Raw genomic sequence first — 20,945 nt, 5'->3', positions numbered from 1 at the left:
TTTTTCTGCTCCTCGCAGCTGGACGCTCACCGTGTCAGCTCCTGCATCTGGACTTCAGCCGCGCCTGTCAGCATCCTGGGTCACCTGCTAAGAGAGAATTGGAGAGAAAGAAGACCTTACCTGCTAAAGCTGCATCACAGAGACATCGCTCCGACAATCCTGAAAGGGAAGACATCATTTCAAAAGCATTTCGCTTCGATCGCTGCAGCGCTGCATTTCACTCACCTTTCCTGGGCACCTCCATCTTCAGCAGCGATCATCCGGATCCGCAGCCACTTCCAAGAGCCTAGAGAGAAAAAGACAAGAACACAAGGTGAGAGAAGGAAGTGAATAGGAAAGCTCAGTTTCCTTCTAAGACTTACCTGTTGGGTCATTCCCATTTCATTACGGGTCCTGCCGCTAACTGGCATTCCGGACCCCGGCCCCTATGGGGAAAAAAGACAAAGACATTGAATGAGCGAATGCAAAGACATTACCCGAACGCTCATCCAGAACTTACCTGTCATTTACTGGAACTGCACGTTTCACTTCGGGTCGGCGCCATATCTCTGGCATTCCGAACCCCGGCCCCTAAGGGGAAAAAGACATAAACGTTAGCACTTGCTGCAATAAGACAATGAACATTATTATTAAGCTTGAACTTTTGAACTTGCTACAGAACTCTTACAGCGCCTTACCTGAATAGTCAAGCTTATTTGAACTCCCATTAAACCTCAATCCAGTGAAGTAACTGGGTTTCAACGCGCCCCTGCATCAGAAGCAGGATGGAGAACTCATCCTTCCAGACCCTAAGGTCAGACTTCACGGGGAATCGAGGAAGGGTATCGTGGAGGGTTGGAAGGGAGTGGGAGGCTTGAGCATTGTTCCGTCAGTGGGTAATACTCCCTTTTCACGCACAGGGGAATATTCCTGCGAGCCAGAGAGTCCATCTTCAGAGCCCTGCGCTTCACCATAGAAGAAGCATCAGCACTCGAAGCCAGACCTGCGCCTCCGTGGGAATCAGGTGAGCGTGACATTAAGGCAGAGATCATTAGCAGCACACCAGGACTGAATTGGGGACAGACAGTCAGGGATGATCAAGGAGGAAGAGGCAGAGGATAGCCTGAAAGAGAGCAGTGTGTCATCTGCATGACACTTAAAGTTGGAGGTGAAGGGAGAGATCCTGTGGGCCAAAGGGGCTATGTAGACATTGAAGAACCAGGGGGATAGATTAGATCCATGGGGAACACAAGTAGAGTGATAGCGGAGAGAAAGGACCCAAGTTCCACCTCAGAAGGATGATCTGAGAGAAAGGACGCAAATCACGTCAGGGCCTGCTCTGTGATGCCCAGGGTATTACACAGATGGGGGATCAGGATGTTCTGATTTACCGTATCGAAAGCAGAAAAGAGGTCAGGAAGGTTGAGGACAGAGGGAGAGTTATAGTTACGATTTGAGGGCAGGTCTTCACTGGTGTTCAGAAGAGCAGTTTCCATGCCTCTAGATGCTCTAGAGCAACACTGATTGTCATGGAGACAGCCAACAGATTAAGTGTGTAAGGTAAACTGAGAGACAGCCAACTTCTTCAAGTGTTTGCCCAGGAAAGTAGCGATAGAGATCGGGCGATAGTTTGCCAGAATGAAAGGGTTGGCAGAGGGTTTTTTGAGCAGAGGGTGCACAAGAGAGTGCTTGAGAGAAGTGGGGAAAACTTCAATGGTGAAAGAGAGTTTTCAGAGGTCTGCTAAGGCCAGAGTGAGAGAGTTGATGTTGTCCTTTATGGTTTTGGAGGGTGAGGGGTCCACCTGTTTGGAAAAGGCTTTCAGAGACCAGACTTGCCTGGAAACCTCCTCAGGTGTGACAGGAGAGAGGGAGGAGAGAAGTGGGGAGGGATGGGGATGGCCGAGGGGGGGCCCAAGAGATGATGGTGCATGAGTGGGTACGGAGGAGAGAGAGGACAGTATGTCCTGTGTTTTGGCAGTTAAATGTGCAGCCATGGGTGTGCAAAGGGCCTGTGCGGGTGCAGTAGAGGATGAGGCAGCAGTACGGTTGGCCAGTTCCTTGCAGACTTTGGAAAGTTCGGCTGTGTTGTTGGATGCCGCAGAGATGCAGGCTTGAATATGGACTCTTTTCTTGGACCGGATGCAGAGTCTATATTGCCTTTGCAGAAGGCGGCAGGCCAGCTTGTCAGAGAGTGCACCTGAACATCCCCATTTCCGTTCCGCTGCCCTGCACTTGAGTTTAAGGTCAGCCAAATCATAGTCATACCAAGAGTTGCACTTTTTGGCAGGCTTCAGGCAGACCGTCATGACAGGGGCAAGGATGTCGAGTGTTGGAGATGGAAAGGTGAAAGTTAGAGAGGGCTGTGCTAGGGTGGGAGTCAGCCACAAGAGTAGGAGGAGGAAAGTAGGTAGAAGCAAAGGCAGCCACTGACACTCTTTTCATGGGTCGGGTGACCTTGAAGGTGGGAGGCAATGCAGGGTGTGCCAGTGCTAAAGGTGAATAAAGCTTCAAGTGAGAAGAGAGAAGAGAGTGATCAGTCCAGGAAAGTGAGGTAGTGAAAGGCATAGAGAGAGGGATGTCTATGGAGATGAGAGCATCCAAGATGTGGCCAGCAGTGTGTGGTGGACCAGAAAGTAGAATGGAGAGAGAGAGAGAGAGAATTGCATAGGTTGCGGAAAGGTCCTGAAGAGTTAGGGGCATCAAGATGAATGTTAAAATCCCCGAGCAGGAGGAATTGCGAGGAGGAGGAAAGGAGAGAAGAGCCAGATTAGCCCATTCTGAGAGGAAGAGGGTGAACTGGCTCTGTCGGCCGATAGAAGGTGGCCAAAAGAAGAGAACAGACAGGTGAGAGAGAGAGCCTACAAACCAGGTATGCGAAGGAAGAATAGGCCTTAGTGGGAATGATGAAAACTGCAACCCCCTCAAGAAATATCAGGGCTACTCTCCCCTCCTGGCCTGTTGGCCCTGGGCTAAGAGAGGATTGTGTAGCCTTCAGGGAGAAGTGTGTCAAAACTTGTGACAGAGCTTTCCTTAAACCAAGTCTCGGTGAGAGCAAGGACATCAAGGTCCAGGTGTTCAGCACGTGGCAGATGTCAAAAGAGTGCTTGACTGCAGAGTGAGAGTTGAGCTTGGCAATGTGGAGCAGATTACCTTTTTTAAAAGACTTATGAGGGGGTGTGCAGGGGACAGAGGTCCCCCGAAGCAGCACGAGTGCCTGCGAGATAGAGGCAGGAGAAGGCAGAGGGGCTGAAGATGACAAAGATGTTAGTGGGAGAGTGTCGACAAGGGAGGAGGACAGATATAGATGGCAAGGGAGCCCCAGATACTTCAGCAGTGGGTGGCAAGGGCACCAGCATAGGAGAGGCTGACGAGATTGTCTGTGCAGAGAGTGAGGGCAAGGGAGCCAGGATAGAAGACAACAAGGGAGCCATAGTGAGAGAGGTGATGTGATCAAGCGGAGGCAAGGTAGCCAAGGTGACCCAAGCAAGCAAGGGAGCCAGGGATGTCTTAGGTGCAGAGGGCATAGGATCCAGTGAGGAAGAAGGTGGAAAGTTAATAAGGCGAGGGAGGAGCCTATCAAAAAGAAGTAGGTTGGTTTGAGGCCACTGTACAAAGACGGTACCATTTCGATAGACATTTATGATGACCCTGGAGGTCAAGAAGAAGGCCCTCCCATCGGGTGCCACCATTGATGTGTGAGGAAGAGTAGGGAGAGAGCAATGTGACCATATGTAGAGTGCATAGCTTGGGAGAAGAAACGACAAAGAGGATTTCGGTGAGAGTCTCTCTGGTGGAAGCACTGACGTAGGTGTCAGTGATAGGAAGGCCTGGGTTGGAGCCAAGTGTGTCCTTCTTAGGTTTCTTCCTGCCATATTTAGTGAGCGGTGAAGGATAGGAGATAGAGAAGCAGTTAGAGAAGATAGGAGATATAGAACGTACCATTGTGAGGAGGTACAGGGTGTTGTACACATAACCAGGCAGAACAGCTGAGGCACAGGGGAGGGAGTTGACAGGAGGACACAAACGTACAAGGAAGTACACAAAGGACCAGTAAAAGACAGTGAGAGCTAAGGGGTGGGGAGTGCAAGGGAGCAAAACACAAACAATACACAGGGCAAGGTAGTATGTTGGTTTTTTTACTAGCAGACACAAAACAATGCAGGATGAGAGCACACCTAAATTCGATTTTTGACTAACAGACACAAAACAGTACAGGATGGGAGCACACCTAAATTCAATTTTTTTACTAGCAGACACAAAACAGTGCAGGATGAGAGCACACCTAAATTCAGTTTTAAAACAAGCGTAATGCAGCACAGCAGTATAGAAGTAGAGACAGTGGGAAAGGGATCTCTGGAAGGGAAAACAAAGTAAAAGCTTTTGAGCATGTAGTAAAGGGGAGAAATGCCAGCTGTGATAGAACAGCGACAATGTCAGGAGTGGCACAGGTATAGAGTCAAAAGAGAGATGGGCCAGGCAACGGAGCAAACAGTCAGCACTCACGTAATATCAGGAGGGGGCATGCCATAGTACAAGGGCGCATGGAAGATGTACCCAGCATCAAGGTGCATTTAATTTCCTGTAGTACGATGCAGGGGCTGCAGAGCTCAGACAGAAGCTGTAGATGTGGGCCTTTATTTGGGGGCCGGCTTCCGGTGCTCCCTATCCGGGCTTAAGTAGATTGGAGGCAGCCAATTGTGGGATGCCGGGCATGCTAACATGGAAAGGTTCGACTGCCTCTGACAATGGCGGCCATCTTAGAAGGTGCCCCTGACCATCAGGGATGATGAAGCAGACAGGAAAAATGCCCCAAAAGCATCCAAAATAGCAAAGATGTAGATGCTTTATGACCGATTTGCTTGCAAAGTGGTAGGAATGCAATTCTGTCAATTAAGTGTGTGTCGCGTGCACAGCTGCAAATACTGCAAAGATGCCGTTTTTAGTTTATTATATTTTTTTCTGCTGATATGCGAGTGCCTGCTGATTTCTTAGAGCTCCAGATGGGCTTACCTTCATGTAGTGATGGTCAGTTGATGTAGGATGCAGTGGCATGGTTGCTAGGAGCACGTAGTTTCACTTCTTCAGTAGCAAGCTAAACGCAGGATGGTGTTCCTCTTGTGGCCTAGATGTGGGCCTTTGTTTGGGGGCCGGCTTCCACCTCCCGGTGCTCCCGATTAGCTGAAGTAGATTGGAGGAAGCCAATTGTGGGAGGCCAGGCATGCTAACCAAGGAAAGCTCGACTGTCCTCAACAATGGTGCACATCTTAGAAGGTGCCCCCGACCGAGTGCCTAAAGGTCTTTTTCCATGGCTGGAATGGGTTTGTGCGTGGACGTGTATGGGCGTTCCGGCCACGACTTGTGTGTGGGGTTACTTTGCATGGACAATTCCATGAATACGTGTGGCATGCATATTACCTTATGCGCTATGGGCCGCGCAGGCTTTGCAGGATCTATGCACACTTTTACATGAATTGAGCCCAATGAGGCTAGTAAAAAAGAAAATCTTGTCACAAGCTGTCTAAGAGTGCCAAATGGCCTGCAAGCAAGCTCGTATTTGCACATATGAAGATTCCCTTTGTTTAAATGGACAATCACAATTGTTCAATTTTCCCAGAAACCACAAGTTGCACTGATTACATGTATGTTTCTTTTTATAGATAATTTCCACGTGATTTTGTTGAAATGAAATTCATACATCTGCAACTTAGGGAATTGTAATGAACAGCTATAAGGTGTTCCTTGCTGCACTGAGCATGTTCTGAATTTTAATTTGGTGAACTGGTGGAGTGTAAACTTAGGAATGTGGGGAGTAAGTTGAATGCATAACTGTTTTGCTTTTTGTCAAAACTGCCAAATGCCCATGCAACATGGTGCGGATCTGGATGTCATTTTATTTAATTCCCCGGGTTTAGCTGAATCAGAAAGTATATACTTATGGCAGTTAAATCACAACATTTTTGACAAATAACTAGATTTTTGCAAAAAGTTGACATGAAAACAAATGGGGATTGCGAATGGGAATTGCCATATGTCTGCTCCAGACTCCTAAACCAATCCTTAGAGAGAGGCTGGACTTGGGGTTAGAGAGAAGAGAAGGGAAGAGTAACTGTCCAATCCTGGTTTCAAGAATTCTTGCAGGGAATCGGCCAGTTTTGAAATCTTGATGGTGTCATCACTGGTATATAAGTTAGTCAGTCATAATTCCTTTATTCGACATTGTGTCTTCAGGTACATAACAAAGATAAGAACAACCATAAATAGAAATATGTCTTTGGAACAAATTTTCTTTAAAAAAAAATAATTCTAAAAAAATAAATTGAGGGTATAAAACAGTAAAACTCTCAGCAACGTCCATTCCCCCAACATTCATACAATTTCCAGAAAATTGACTTAAAGCAATCACAGCGTGAATATGTGTTGTTATTTCAATACCCTTTTTCTTTGAAGCCACGCTCTCTGATTGTTTCGAGCTGTACCAAAAACTGCTGATGTAATGTGAGGCTGCATCAGAAAGTACAGAGTAGATTTTATTGTGTCGATGCCAGCCTCCTGTAGCATAGGCCTCAGGTATATATGCCTCAGCTGGATCATCGAAGGGCAAATGAATAAGAACTGGGGGGCAGTTTCTTTGGCGGTGGGCACAATGGGCACAACTCAGAGTCAAATCCCTTCCAGGTAGATATAAAGGCTGCAACTGGAAAAATATCCAGCCTGAAGTGAGCAATGATTTTTCATAGGCTGGAGAAATTGTGTCTAGATATATTTTAAACCCCACCTTTGGCTTGTAATTGAAATACTCAAAACTCAGCTTCAACCTTAAGGCATGTAGCAGAAGGCGTTCCAAAATCCAAGACCTTAGTGCTGATTTTAAGGCACCAACATCAGATGTGATAGGCTAAATCGGAAAATATATACATTATGGCAGTTACTAGTAAATCACAAAGATTTTGACACATGACTACATTTTTGCAAAAAGTTGACACGAAAACAAAGGGGGTTGCAAATGTGAATTGCCATATGTCTGCTCCAGACTCCTGAACCAATTCTTAGAGAGAGGCTGAGCTTGGGGGTAGAGATAAGGTTAATTGTAGAATCCTGGTTGTGAGAATTCTTGCAGGGCATTGCCCAGTATTGAAATCTTGATGGTGTCATCACTCGTATATAAAGTGGATGCCCTATGAGGAAAGGGACAGAGCTGCTGAAATGTACCCCACCCGGATTCATCTATACTTCCCCCTCTCTCTTTTTGTTATGATCATTTGGCTATTACATTGCTTTATCCGCTCTGTAAATAAGTCTCACTACTTCTTAGTTATCGCATTTTCATTTACACTGACCATTCAAAGATGGCCAACCCCAGATCTAATACTCTGAGCCCTCTTTCTACTGTTATTAGGCTCCACTGGGCACGTGCCATTTCCATGGTTGAAATGGAAAGACGCGGAGCCGTGGAGCAGACCCTGTGTAGAACGGTCCCCCTCGTACTTCAGGTAAGCGCCTGCATGTTCCCATCTTCTCCGGATAGGGAGAAAGTAGATAGAAAGTATCACAATTGTAAGCCGTGCATTGTCTTCACTTTGCAGTTATAGAGACATGCAGACTAGCGTGCTTACTTTCGCCTGACTGACCGTCTTCTTAGCAATTCTGCTGACCTTGCCTTACCTCCATCATTCTGCTGTGCTATGCACATTACCAAGGTACTTGTTAAAGTGTTTCCATATTCAACTATTTGAGATTTCTTTTGCATTGATTATTGCTCACTACCCGATTCGATTTGTGTCTTCAAACTAGCTCATACTCGCAGGCTGGATTCTTGAACGCCACCGCCACATGCAGGCTTGAATCCGAGACTTGTGATCTCCACCCTTTACTCTATAATCATCTCTCCACCATACACTATCATTTAGGCACACACTAGGTATGTTCTTTTACTTCTTTTTGTGGCTGCTCTATACCCGTTCTTTTCTATGTTTATCTATTTGAAATGCCCCCACTTCTCTTAGATCTTGTTTTCCTTGTTTTTTTTAGACATTGTGCGCACACGCTTGCAACTCTGAGAATTGCTCCCTCGGTGGTCTGTAGAAACGCTCTACCGATTTTTCACTTTTTCTGCACCTTGAGATTGGGATCGCATTTCCCCGTTGGTAACTATATTTTCCTTATATTGCCCCCAGCCTTGTAACTAGCGCTTGTCACTGTGTCTACTTATAGATTTACTTACCCCATGATTTTAACAGTAGCAATAGGACTGCATAGTTGTCAAGCCCACAGAGTGATGATTACCCAGCTACCTTACATATCTTTGAGCATTGTTGCTCCGGTTAGTATAATATACATGAAAGCCATGTGAATCGGTGGTCCTTCACTGAAGGGTACTAGGACTTGTTAAAGTTCAATACGGGTAACAGACATTTAATTTGAATTAGTAGAATTTACCATGTATAGAGTCTAGTTTGTATCTTTCAAATAAGCATCTAAATAAATGCCTTTTCTTTGCATTAAGAATCGAATTCTGGCCATATGGAGAAGAGGAAAGCATCCTTGAAACGCGGCGCCAATTGAATTGCACTTCACCTTTTCTTCAAATTTGATGTGACCTATTGATGCTATTTTTGCTTCTTTATTTTGTAAACTTCTTTTCGAAAGAATTGAACCACATTGTTTGTGATATAAATACACTTTTCTTTGCCTTATAGAACTTTGTTGACATTTCTTTACAAATATTATGAATAATTATCTCTTTACACCCTGTTAGTATTTTAAAATCACAGTAGTGGACTTGGTCCAAACATTTGAAAGTGTGCAGGGGACGGGAGGATTCCTAGGCTGAATCCTATTCCTTCTCGTTTTTCAGTGTAGGGGTTTTGTGCCATGACCCCAGTTCCTCCCCCGCATCTAAAATCAATATAATGTAATTGTTGAACTGTCCAATCATTTCTAATGAACTTGAGGTGTGCACCTGTATTCAACCTTTTGACGTACTATCTGACAACCACAAGTAAACACCAAAGGAAAATCAAAATTGCATCTGGGTGGCACTGTCCATTGATCGGGATGCCTAAAAAGCTGACTGGGCCCTATTGTGAAGAGCTGAGGACCGTCCTTGAGAGTGGAGTGAACAGACCCCTGCCCTGCCTTCGCAGAGGTTCCTTAAAGGCATCTGGCTTTCCTGAATTCTAAACAGAGCCTTTCAATGTAAGTACAATTGAGTCAATTGAAACCAAAGGTGGGAGAATCTGCTTGCCTTAAATCCTTTCCCTTTATAGTGGATGGGGAGGGGGAGCAAAACTGTGTAGACCCTTAGCCTATTTAACTAAAAATATTAGTTCTATTAATTCCCCTTGGCAGAACACCACGGGGTGATTTTTGTTAAAATTCAAAATTAACAAAGCTCATTCCCAGTGTGTGCTGAACACTATGGACTGTCATTTAATTGGGTAATCCTATTGGTCCAATTTCCCCAACACAGGCCTTTAAGTGGAGAGGGTAGGGGGTCTGAAATCCAAAATTCTCAAATCATCAGATTTTTTTCTGTCCAGCTTCCCCAACACAGGCCTTTAGGTGGAGAGGGGAGGGGGTCTCAAATCCAACATTCTCAAATCATCAGATTTTTTTCTGTCCAGCTTCCCCAACACAGGCCTTTAAGTGGAGGGGGGTGTGAAATCCAAAATTCTCAAATCATCCCAATTTTAAATGTGTGGGGAGTCACTGTCTAACCATGCAGGAAATCTGATTAGCTGGAGCCAGAACAAGGTCACCAGGATGTGTGCCACTGCCTTCCTGTTGGAGCAGTCAACCAGAGCAGCCTTAGAGCCAAGGACCCGGCGGCTATTGAACATTGGCTCCATGGGCTTGCCCACTGTATCGGCACGACTATCAGAACACCGGCTATGGCTGGTATTGCCAGGACTAATAAACCATTTGATATAAATATACGTGATGGTAAAAGCTGAATGCGCCGCGATATCAGGGCTCTCATAGCACAAGGTCAGAGCCTTGGCTCAGTATCTATGGTACATCCTGCCATTAGATTGGTCAGTGCAAAATTGTGTGCATGGTTAAAAAGCTACCACTTGCCGGAACAGAGGATTGCTTGGCAGTGTTTTGTGCAGGCAATGATAGCCTAACACGGTCTTGTTATCAGGGAGACGCTGGCGTCAGTTAGGGGTGATAGATTGGTTAGGACCCTAAATCCCATATCTGGTATGGAATGGGTTGTGCATATTGCCGCAACATTTTTCTAATCCTAAAATTGTTACCCAAAGGGTGGATTTGCATGGCCGTGGCCCTTGCACATGAGCCATCGGATGTTGATGGACTATATTGTGAACCTTAAGTCCTATAGTGCACGGGACCGAATGGCCTTGCCAATATAGTCTTGAAGAAAGACACAGTTAACTTGGCCCAGATTCTCTTGAAAATTAACAAGGGGGGTCCTGGGAGTCCCTCTGCCAGACATTAGTCCTGGTTACGAGAGACTTACCCAGAGTCTTTAGCTCACTATCTTTCACAGAGGAGAAATATCCTAAACATATCAGTCTTTGTCCTGCCCTGAGGCAGTCCAGCACCTAAATGCTAGGCAATTCTCCTCTGACCAATAGTACCAACAGCAAACCCAGACACGTGTTTCTGTCTGGTTGGACCTCATCAGTAGGGAGGAGCTGTGCCTCTCTAAGAATAGTGAGCAAGGGGCCCACGCCTGGATTTCCCTAGTAACTTAGGGTGAGACCCAAAGTTACTTAAATATGCAAATTAATAAGGGGTGTCCTGGGAGTCCCTCTGCCAGATATTAGTCCTGGTTACGAGAGACTTACCCAGAGTCTTTAGCTCACTATTTTTCACAGAGAAGCATTTCAAGTAACTTTGTAAAACGAAATATACAAACGAAAAATACAGCAATGGCAGAGGTTAGGATTAATTCCAAACCTTCCAGCCATCACCTCCTTTTTTTGTGTAACTAATTCACAAAGCCTAGAACTGAGGCTTCTCTGAGAGGCCCTTGATCGAATCATTGGGAATCACATTTGCACGTGAGCATCTGAGGCAGCTCCAAATTGGCTTCACTTGTAGACAGAAGGCAGCAGGAGCAAATCAGAGATGTGAATGGGTATCTCGGATTAGCTCAGGTGCCAATCCTTGAGAATCGGACCCAGAGGGCCACTTTCTCCAAACTTTTTTGGGCACAAATGAGATGTACTAGCGCATCTGCTCGCTTCCGCAAAAGAAAGTGGCTGCCCAATTCACAAAGGACATCTGAATGAGTGCATCTTAGATGTGTTTATTCAGATTCATTTTTTTCCCCTTTGCGCATTTGCACAGAGAAGGGTTTTTTTCTGGGCATTTTAAAGTGCATCCTGAATTCTCAAACGGAATGCACTCTAAAATGCGTGGAAAGGACAGTCATACCTCGGCTCCTTTTGAAGCAGGCCCATGGGGAGGCGCAAATCATGGCAGGGTCATTTCTGACCCTGCCATGAGTTTTTTTTAAAGTGTGACAGCCGCAAGTTAAAACGTGACGGTCACACTAACATTTCCATCGCGCAAACGGGAATGGAAATGCACCGAGATAGCCCCTTAGAAGGACATCTTGGTGAAATGCGCTGCCAGTAAACACATGGTTGCCGGGGGCCTGTCATGGAGGGCACTATCAACACTAATGTATGCAAAGGGGCTGGACCCTGCATTCTTGTTCCACTGTCCAGCCCCTCCTGAAATGTGTCGGTCACCTTTGAGAATAAGGTGACCTGTGCATTTCTAAAAATAGCACAAATGAAACAGGCGTATTCTCTGCGGCCCTTTCATTTGGGCTATTTTTTGAGAATCTGCCCCACAGTGTTTACTTATGTTGAAGCTCTTGTCTTAGCTTTGAGCAGTGCCACCCGGGCGATGGCACGGGGCATTATTAGCCCCTTGCCATGCCAGCTTGGGGGTGTCTTTCAAGTTCTCTCCAGAGCTTGCGTGGTGGGAGAAGGCGCAGCATGCGCGCTATTGAAATTAAATGCGCCCTGCTGTCAGGAGAGGGGCACATTTAATAACAATTGGGCTTTTGCATCAGCGCCTATTGAAAAATGTGTCACCTCCTCCACCACTGCTGCATGTCCACATTTTTGTTTTGCTGCCTTGGGCGCTGCAGCCGCTAAAGTTGGGCACTGCTTACTGGTAACGCAACACAGGTCATGATGCCCGATGTCTACATGAAATACAGTCTGAAACAGTCGAGAAATACTGCTTCTTCATTTACTCTGGCCTATGCCTGATGCTGTGATCTTGGAAACATTACCTTGTTTTCACTGTGACCCAATTGCTGTTCACATCAGTAGGGATAAGGATGTATTTATGTTTTGCATTTTTAAAGGACTCACACAGCCCGGGGGCATGGAGGCGCTGTTACAGGAATATGTCTTAGTTGCGTATTTATAACATGCTTAATACCCAGAGGTTTCTAAGCGCGGACTTGTCTTGTTTCCAAGGCGAGCACGTTGCTTCTGAGTTATCCTCCCGGGAACTCTAGAATGCACATTGTGTTTTGCTTCTATTGCGTAAGTTGCATTAAGTGGTGGAATTAAACTCTTTGTAATCACTATTCATTTGAAGTCATTTAATGGATCAGCTGGTCTTAGAAACGTATACAATACATCATAATGAACTTCTTCCCAACAAGGTAGCATTGCTTTATGCCATCTGTATACAGCAGGGGGCGCTCGCGAACAATATATCGAAGTGCGACTGAATAACCTGTTTCCTAGGGACCCCGTTTTTGCTTGCTGTTTACTTATTAAACTTTAATATACCTCTTGTTTTTAAAATTAATCCTTTTACATTGATTTTGGTTTACAGGGACTTCGATACATGATCTTACACCACACCATTATATGCAATGTACTAGAACCCCTTATTTAAAGAATTATTTAAATAATTAAGAGAATGGAAACCTGGCCCCAGTGGTTCTTCTAATACGTGCTTCGCCCTAATGAATGTAGATAACACGAGGGGAGGCGCCTCTAGTCACTGCGAACAAAGACCTGCGTCAGAACGCACTGGGCTTAGTTCCGCGCCACAGGTGAAGAGAAGGAACCGTGGATACACAATGGCACATACCTCTTTCTGGAACTGTATTTTGGACCAGGCGTCGGCGTCAAATTTATATCCGCGCACCAGCAGGTGATAGATGTAATTGGCCGAGAAGCAGTAGGACCGTGCGTACTTTTCTTCAAACTTGGCCACGACGAGCGGAACCTGAGAGGGAATGAAATGCAAGGTGTGAAAAAGCAAAATACAAGTTCACAATAGGATGCAGTGGGGGGGAGGGGTGGCTGAAGCGTGGGGGCGCTATGACACTCCTAATGGCGACAACTGCTCCGAGGGGCCTCATATTCTCCTCAAAGATGGTCAACGGTCACAGACATGTTTCACGTCTGATACGAATTTTCACAATTGAAGTGTAAACCCCTCCCCTGTGTTATCACAGCCTGACACCGCACACCTCTCACTCGCGGCGCTATTTCCTATAAGCAGTGAGATTTCTAAACTTGAAACCAATGACTGGGGCGGGGGACAGTTGTGTACAATGCATGCGTTTTTGAGCGAACCAAGCACCAGTTTGTCTAACTTTAAATGCTATGCTTAGAATTTGCCACGTCGGTAGAAATTGCGAAACGTGCACTTAATTAGGATCATAGCATGTAAGAGGGTGACATACATTACATGGTGTTACGTGGTACATTTCTGATTCTGCACTTTCTTTTGGTTCGAGATACATCACATCTGAAGCAGGAACACTGGCCTAATGATTTGACATAAGGACTGGCCTAAACATCTAACAGCCATGAAAGCAGATGTCGCAGAGAACCACCAGAGCACAACCAGCCCAGCTAGCTGTGGAATGCCGCAGGCCTCGCAGAGACGGGCATGAACAGCCCTCCCTTCGAGAATGTACACAGTTCGGATGCTGCTGGCTCAAGTCCCAAGGTTGATAAGAGCCTGACTTGCAAAGACAATCTGAAGTTACGAAATGTACTTGATTGCCTTTTCTTCGGCGAAATGAACTATTGTTATGAATACGTACGGCTAATGGGAGGAGATTAATATGTAGCTTTGCATTGTACATAAGTATGAGCCAGGCCTGGGAGGGGGCAGAGTCGATGCAGCCCTCCAGAGCCTGGTGTGTGTGTTAACATTACAGCACTTTTACAACCCCACTTCTGGCTTTGTGGGTTATTTGTGTCCGAGTGCCAAGTGCGTGGAATGCCTGAGACGGTGCGAGGGAGCTGGATTTGCACTAGTATCGGGGAGAGCAGGACGAACGATTGTAACATATGGTGCCGAAACCCGGGAGCTCTTCTGTTCATCAAGTGCACAGAGATAACAGCAATACAACGGGTAAGTGAAAACATTTTCGCGGACCCTGTTGCATGTTGCGGTAGTGGAATTTGGAGTCTTCAGGGACTCTAGGAATAATACAAAGATAGGGCAGAGCATTCTTAGGCACCTGTAATACAGTCAGAGCACCGGGGCGTGGAGAGTGGGTGTAGGGTCGATGCTGTAGAGGGCACAGAGTGGGAGGTCTGTCTGAAGGTTGAGTAAAAGAGGAATAAAAAGAGGAATAAAAGAGGAATAAAAGAGATTAAAGAATACAGATTACAGAATACAGTTTCAGTGGCAACATGGCAGATGCCGGTCCACTGACAAGGCAAGAGGCGGGTGAAGATCTGTCATATAAGTCGGGGGCAAGGGCTGTGCTGGAAAGCCTGAAGAGCATGTTGCACAATTGGGATGTGATCCCCCAGTCGGTACAAAGGAAGAAGGAGTTTGGGGCTGCCCACGAACATCAGTTACAAAGGGTGGTGAAGGGAATGGACAAGGGAGGAAGTGCTGAATCACAAGAAAAGGTACAGAGTGATCAGAGACGCTCAGATTTTGAAGTAATGCTTACACAAAAGTTCATGATCGGCACAAGATGGCAGCTGCTAGTAGAGATAAGGAGGGTGGTTGAAGGGAATGTGGAGGAAAGGTTAAGATCCGCCAAGGGGTGGGCAGACATTCTGAATGCAGCTGATGACGCATGGCTGAAAATGAAAAAAACAGTGTTAGTAAAGGAGGGGGAGGAGAGAGGACACACAGAGGGGCAGGAATGTGAGGTGCCAGCACCAGTGCCTTTGGGGGTTGGGGTGGATGACGCACAACGCTGTGGGGATGGCTCTATGTATTTCCGAGAAAGGGAAGGAAGTGGGGGAAGATACCGGAGGGAGGACATTTTGGAAGAGAGAGATGCAATGACTGATTTGGCAAACGGGGTCCTGACAAAATGGGGGAAGGCATGTCCAGACAAAGGGGCAATAAATAAACTGAATTTCAGAAGGACAGGTGACTGTGCAGTGTGCACCTTAGACAAGGAATTGAACAAGATGATAGTGAAAGGTGTAGTGTCAAGCGAATACATGCCAGAGAATGTCAAATCACAACAAGACGCTTTCAGGGCATGTCCACCAGAGAAGAACATTGACAGGCCCACATATGAAGTTGGTGGTCAGTGTCAGCGTCACTTAATAGTGTTTGGGGGGGAAAGAGCAAAGCATGGTGAAGCACAATCAGTGGTGCTGCATCTGGGAAGAAAGATGGTAACTGCATCTGAGCGAGAGTGGCCCGTGGCACCTGACAATGATCGACAGCCAGAGCTAATGGCATCCATAGAAGATAAGGAGTGTCATTTGATGGAGGGGCCACAGCTTGAAGTGGTGGAGATTATCTTACAGAAGAGCAAGAAGCAGGATCAAAGGAAATGTGAGCACCTCCTGGGTATTTGGAAAGCAGAGGATGAACTAATGATTCAGCTTCTCAATGCAGAGAAAGGGCAAGACAATGCATTTCAGTGCCCGACAGAGAGGGCCTGGGGGCCCACAGCAAAAGATGAGTGGCAGGAGCACATGGACATTTGTGTGGCTCAATGGAAGAACAAACAGAAAGAGGTGCCCAAGAAGGAGCAGTTCAAACAGATGGATGAGAAAGACACACAGTGGCAAGACTGGCTGTCATTTGTTCTCCATGGACTGCTGAGAGAGTTTTCAGCGACCAGGTATTCACCATGGAAGATGCTACTTGGGAAAAATATGACAAGCACTGACAAGTGGCTGCTGACACTGACTGCGGGTGCACCTAGGGAATGGGAGGTACTAGAGGGTTACTATCTATTGGAAAGTAAGGGAGAGTTTGACTTGGACAGTGCAAACAAACATGACAGGCACATGTATGTGGTGTTGCTGAATGTGAGAGTGACAGGGATGCTCAGAGCTGGAAAGGGCGGGACATGTAGTTATGTTTGTTTTAGATGCACTCTAGATTATGGCTGAGGTTAATAGGTGGCAGTGTTTATGCAATACAGTACAGTGAAGGGCTTTAGATGAGTAAAGACATAAATAAGCTGTCTTAGTTTGGTAATGTTTTTTGTTATTTTTCTGCTTCTTTATTGAGTAAGAATAGTTTTATTACAATGTGCTTATGTAGAAGTAGTGCAAGGGTTTTCGTTAGTGATTGATAGATAAAATAAGAAGAGATGAAAAAAAAGTGGGCACATGTTACGTGGTACATTTCTGATTCTGCACTTTCTTTTGGTTCGAGATACATCACATCTGAAGCAAGAACACTGGCCTAATGATTTGACATAAGGACTGGCCTAAACATCTAACAGCCATGAAAGCAGATGTCGCAGAGAACCACCAGAGCACAACCAGCCCAGCTAGCTGTGGAATGCCGCAGGCCTCGCAGAGACGGGCATGAACAGCCCTCCCTTCGAGAATGTACACAGTTCGGATGCTGCTGGCTCAAGTCCCAAGGTTGATAAGAGCCTGACTTGCAAAGACAATCTGAAGTTACGAAATGTACTTGATTGCCTTTTCTTCGGCGAAATGAACTATTGTTATGAATACGTACGGCTAATGGGAGGAGATTAATATGTAGCTTTGCATTGTACATAAGTATGAGCCAGGCCTGGGAGGGGGCAGAGTCGATGCAGCCCTCCAGAGCCTGGTGTGTGTGTTAACATTACAGCACTTTTACAACCCCACTTCTGGCTTTGTGGGTTATTTGTGTCCGAGTGCCAAGTGCGTGGAATGCCTGAGACGGTGCGAGGGAGCTGGATTTGCACTAGTATCGGGGAGAGCAGGACGAACGATTGTAACACATGGGTGTTACACTTATTTTTAATCACTGTAAATCTCCCGTCTCCCACTGTATACACCAGAGGCAGGCGACGTCTAGTAGAACGTAGAAGTTGCTGGTTTCAGTTGCCCTGTTTCATTACTTTACATTTCTAAGAGGAATATTGCCTCTCCTCTGCACACACTGCACTTCACGTGAACACATTGCCACACCACTACACGTTTCGCGTGTGAACACCCCGTTAACCATATTACATGCTCTGGAGAAGACATTGTCACTCCATTATACATATGACATGGTCACGTGAACACATTGCCACTCCCCAAACGAACCCTATTATATGCTACACAGAGGTCTGAAACCTCCGGCTCTCCAGATTTTTTGGACTGCAAATCCCACCAGTCCGAGCCAGCATAGTCAATGGTGAGGAATCATGGGAATTATAGTTCAAAACACCTGAAGAGCCAAAGGTTGAAGATCCGTTGCAAGACACATATTACATTCTCATGTAAAGACATGGTCACTCCGCTACATATTATATACATGCTCATATGAGCACATCACCACTTGAAAGAGTACACCTTTTATTATGTACTCATGAACACATCAGTACTCTTCGAAGTACACATATTGCATGATTAAGTGGACACATTGCCACCCCCAAACTAAACCTATTACTTACTCATGTGCAATATAGATTGTGTTGTTGCTTTGCAGTGACATTACTTTGATTATGAAGAGTAACCTCAAGCACACAGGAACGTATACACAACGCAGGGTACACGTATGATCGCAGCAAACCTGGAATTGCAGGAATTACACTTATCTGAAGGTTCACACTTTCTGACCAATAGAGACGAATTTCAGAGCAGACATCCAAAGTCTCTCCTTCCGCCAGCGGGCTACACCATGATGTATTGCCCTCTCTGCACCTTCACTGCGTGCTCGCCCAATAAGACAAGAGCTGGCATCAATGTGCAGGCCATGACCAGCGCCTGAAAACTAGCCAGAGACAGGCCAGCAGGACACTCATTACTGCAGCTCCACGACATACTATGTAGCATGCACCTGAGAGTAAAGTCGGGGTGTAAATGCGGGTAAGGGTGCAGGAAGTAAGATTTGTCGGGAAACCATGACCTCTACTGCCTTTGCAAACAATGAAATCAGTGCTGGTTGTAGGTTTTTGAGTACATAAATAGGGGAAGAAACACTCCTGGAGCAGCATAGACTTGGGGTCCCTGGCACCTCTCAAGGGCCTCCTTTGCCACGTTTTACCCATCGCTTGGCAGCTGTCGAAGTGACCCAGCCCACCGGCCTAAAACCCAAGTGCCAGCTGGAGATGACCCTCTCGCCCCCCACCACCATTCTAATGCAGAGGCATCACTTGATGAGGTACAGTCCCAGCGCTTGAGGGTGTAATGGCCTCTGCGCTGTGTGGTGCCAGACTATGAGGGCTTATGTGAAATCCACCCCCGGACAAGATCAGCCAATGAGGCCCAGGTTTAAAAAAGCAAAGCCAGTAGATAAATAATAATTTGGTATTTATATAGCGATATGAACCCTCAGTTACCCAAGCGCTGCTTATTAATACCCACGAGGCTCATTTATCGACCTCGGAAGGATGAAAGGCTGAGTTTGGCGCTGCCGGGATTCGAACCTGCCTTAGCAGGCTCTAGCATACATGTGAAAGCGAGCGCTCTACTCGCTGTGCTATCTGACCGGCTAGATGCTATATTGTCAGTATGATACAACAAGTATCTGTACCACTTAGACCACTGTCACGCAAATGTCTTCAATTTGGGTCACCAATAACTGAATTCAAAGCCTTTGGTAATAAAATATGATTACAAAGTTTGGTATGTTGAGAAAGATTCAAATAGTTTAAAGAGAATCTTCAGTTAGAATAAATATGGATGGCTTGGCTTAAATGTCTTCTATTGAAGATGTATCAGGGTTTTGCAATGTGTTTAAGTGAATTTATGTGATACGAGCAGAATTGTCTATTTCCAGTGGTTAATTGTCAATCCAAGCACCTCCATGAACTTTACTAACTGGCAACAAAAATAAAGAAATGAGACTATACGTCAATTTATTCCGCATTCCTCCACGCCACACCTGCCTGGGAGGAAGTCCTACGGCAATACTCGGGGTTCATTAAAAGAATATTGAAGAAAGTGTGAGTAAAGTCACTGAAGTGGGCGTGTTCATTGAGGTTTAAACCAGAGGCCGGTCTCATGTTCTCCACAGCACTTTGCATCTACACGCCATCCGCTCTGGAGGTTCGCACTTACACCTCCCGCTGCCCCAGTCCGTGTAGCACTCAACATTCCTAACACTTCATCTGTGGCTCACCCATGAGCTCGGACTCCCCAGCACTTATCCCTTCTTCCCTCTTCCTTGCTGCACTTGCACGTTCTGAATACTCACAAGACATAGTAGGTTCGTCCCTCTCCCTCGTTCCCCCCGACTGCTCTTAAATATTGTGTTGTAATGTATTTCCCACCCTTGCTCCCTCCCTGCCCTGTGGGCGCATTGAAACAATGGGCCTTATTACGAGTTTGCAGGTCCGGTAACCACGGTACCGGTAAGCTTGCTGGTACCGTAGTTACCGGACTGGCAAACTACAAGTTCTGCTCGTGGGTGCCTTTGCGCCCACCAGGTCCGACCTGGCGGGCGTACCGGCACCCGCGAGCAGAGCCTGCTGCATGCACCGGCACCATTCACAAATAGTGCCGGTGCATCCGGCTTCCCCGTTCCCATTGAACCCTGCATACTCAATGGGAATGGGGAATAATATTTTCCGGTGGCCAGGAATGGGCAATTCCCGGGTCCGCCGGGGTTATAATACCCTGGGAATTGCCCATTCCTGGGCACCGGAAAAATTTGAAAGTATGGCGGCAGCCTGCCAGTTTTACCGGCAAGGCTACCTCCAAACTTGTAATGAGGCTCAATATGTTCTTATTGTTTAAGCGCCTAACAAGCAAACAATAAACAAGCAAACAATAAACAAGCAAACAATAAATACATGTTCCATCATACAATGCAAAGATGATCTGGTGGTTGAACATGGTTTGGCTAGGGTGGTATTTAGATTCTCTGGGGGTCAGGGGAACCCAAACATTCACGTGTTTGAATATGTTTTGAAAGACTCTGCTATTTTTTTCTGAGTAGATTTTGGGCTCATAAAGGGTTGTCCAACTCCAGGCCTCGAGAGCTGGGATCCTGACAGATTTTCAGGATGTCCCTCATTAATATTGATGAGGAAAAATGTGCATACATTTAGAATGATTGCATACAAATTTATCTCACAAATATTAGTGAAGGGTATCCTGAAAACCCGACATGGATCCGACCCTCGAGGCCTGCAGTAGGACAACCCATTCACTACTGCTATTTTTGGCTGCTAATAATAGCTGTGTTTCTGAAGTTGGAGCTGATGGAATATTTTTCCTCATTGTGCACAGGACCAAGACAATACTATCCTGAAAAAGTTGGATGTCCAATATGGTCCTTGTTTTTTATAGTAACTTGTACTACTGATTGGTTCCAGCAAATCTACCACTCTACAATAGAGCCTTGCAGCCCAAAGTCATATAAAGTAGTTTAATCGCATTAGTACCCGGTACGCGCTGCGCACCAGGAATACAATGTGTGGATTGGCTCTTTTCAGAGCCATACCACACGGTATTCCCGCGGACGCCTTGCGTGCCGGGTACTCTGTTCCCGGCGAGGGGCGTGGCAGCCCCTTAGCCAATGAGGAGGCTTGAAACGGGGCAATCCCTGCTCCGAGCCTCTCCATGGCTGGAGGCTGC

At 46.2% G+C, this 20,945-nt stretch overlaps 1 protein-coding gene across 1 annotated transcript in view; it reads right to left on the bottom strand.

Moving 5' to 3' along the window:
* The window catches only part of ENTPD3 (ectonucleoside triphosphate diphosphohydrolase 3), a 357,567-nt gene that overhangs the window by 15,873 nt on the left and 320,749 nt on the right, over positions 1–20,945 (bottom strand). The window contains exon 9 of the mRNA XM_069648766.1: positions 13,078–13,215. Coding sequence (XP_069504867.1) covers positions 13,078–13,215 — 138 coding nt within the window. The remainder of the gene's footprint in view (positions 1–13,077; positions 13,216–20,945) is intronic.

The sequence above is a fragment of the Ambystoma mexicanum genome, chromosome 2q, assembly GCF_040938575.1.
Source record: "Ambystoma mexicanum isolate Mex_15411 chromosome 2q, UKY_AmexF1_1, whole genome shotgun sequence".
NCBI lineage: Eukaryota > Metazoa > Chordata > Amphibia > Caudata > Ambystomatidae > Ambystoma > Ambystoma mexicanum.
The sequence above is the reverse complement of the archived record's forward strand: the minus strand, read 5'-3'. Positions and strand labels throughout refer to the sequence as shown.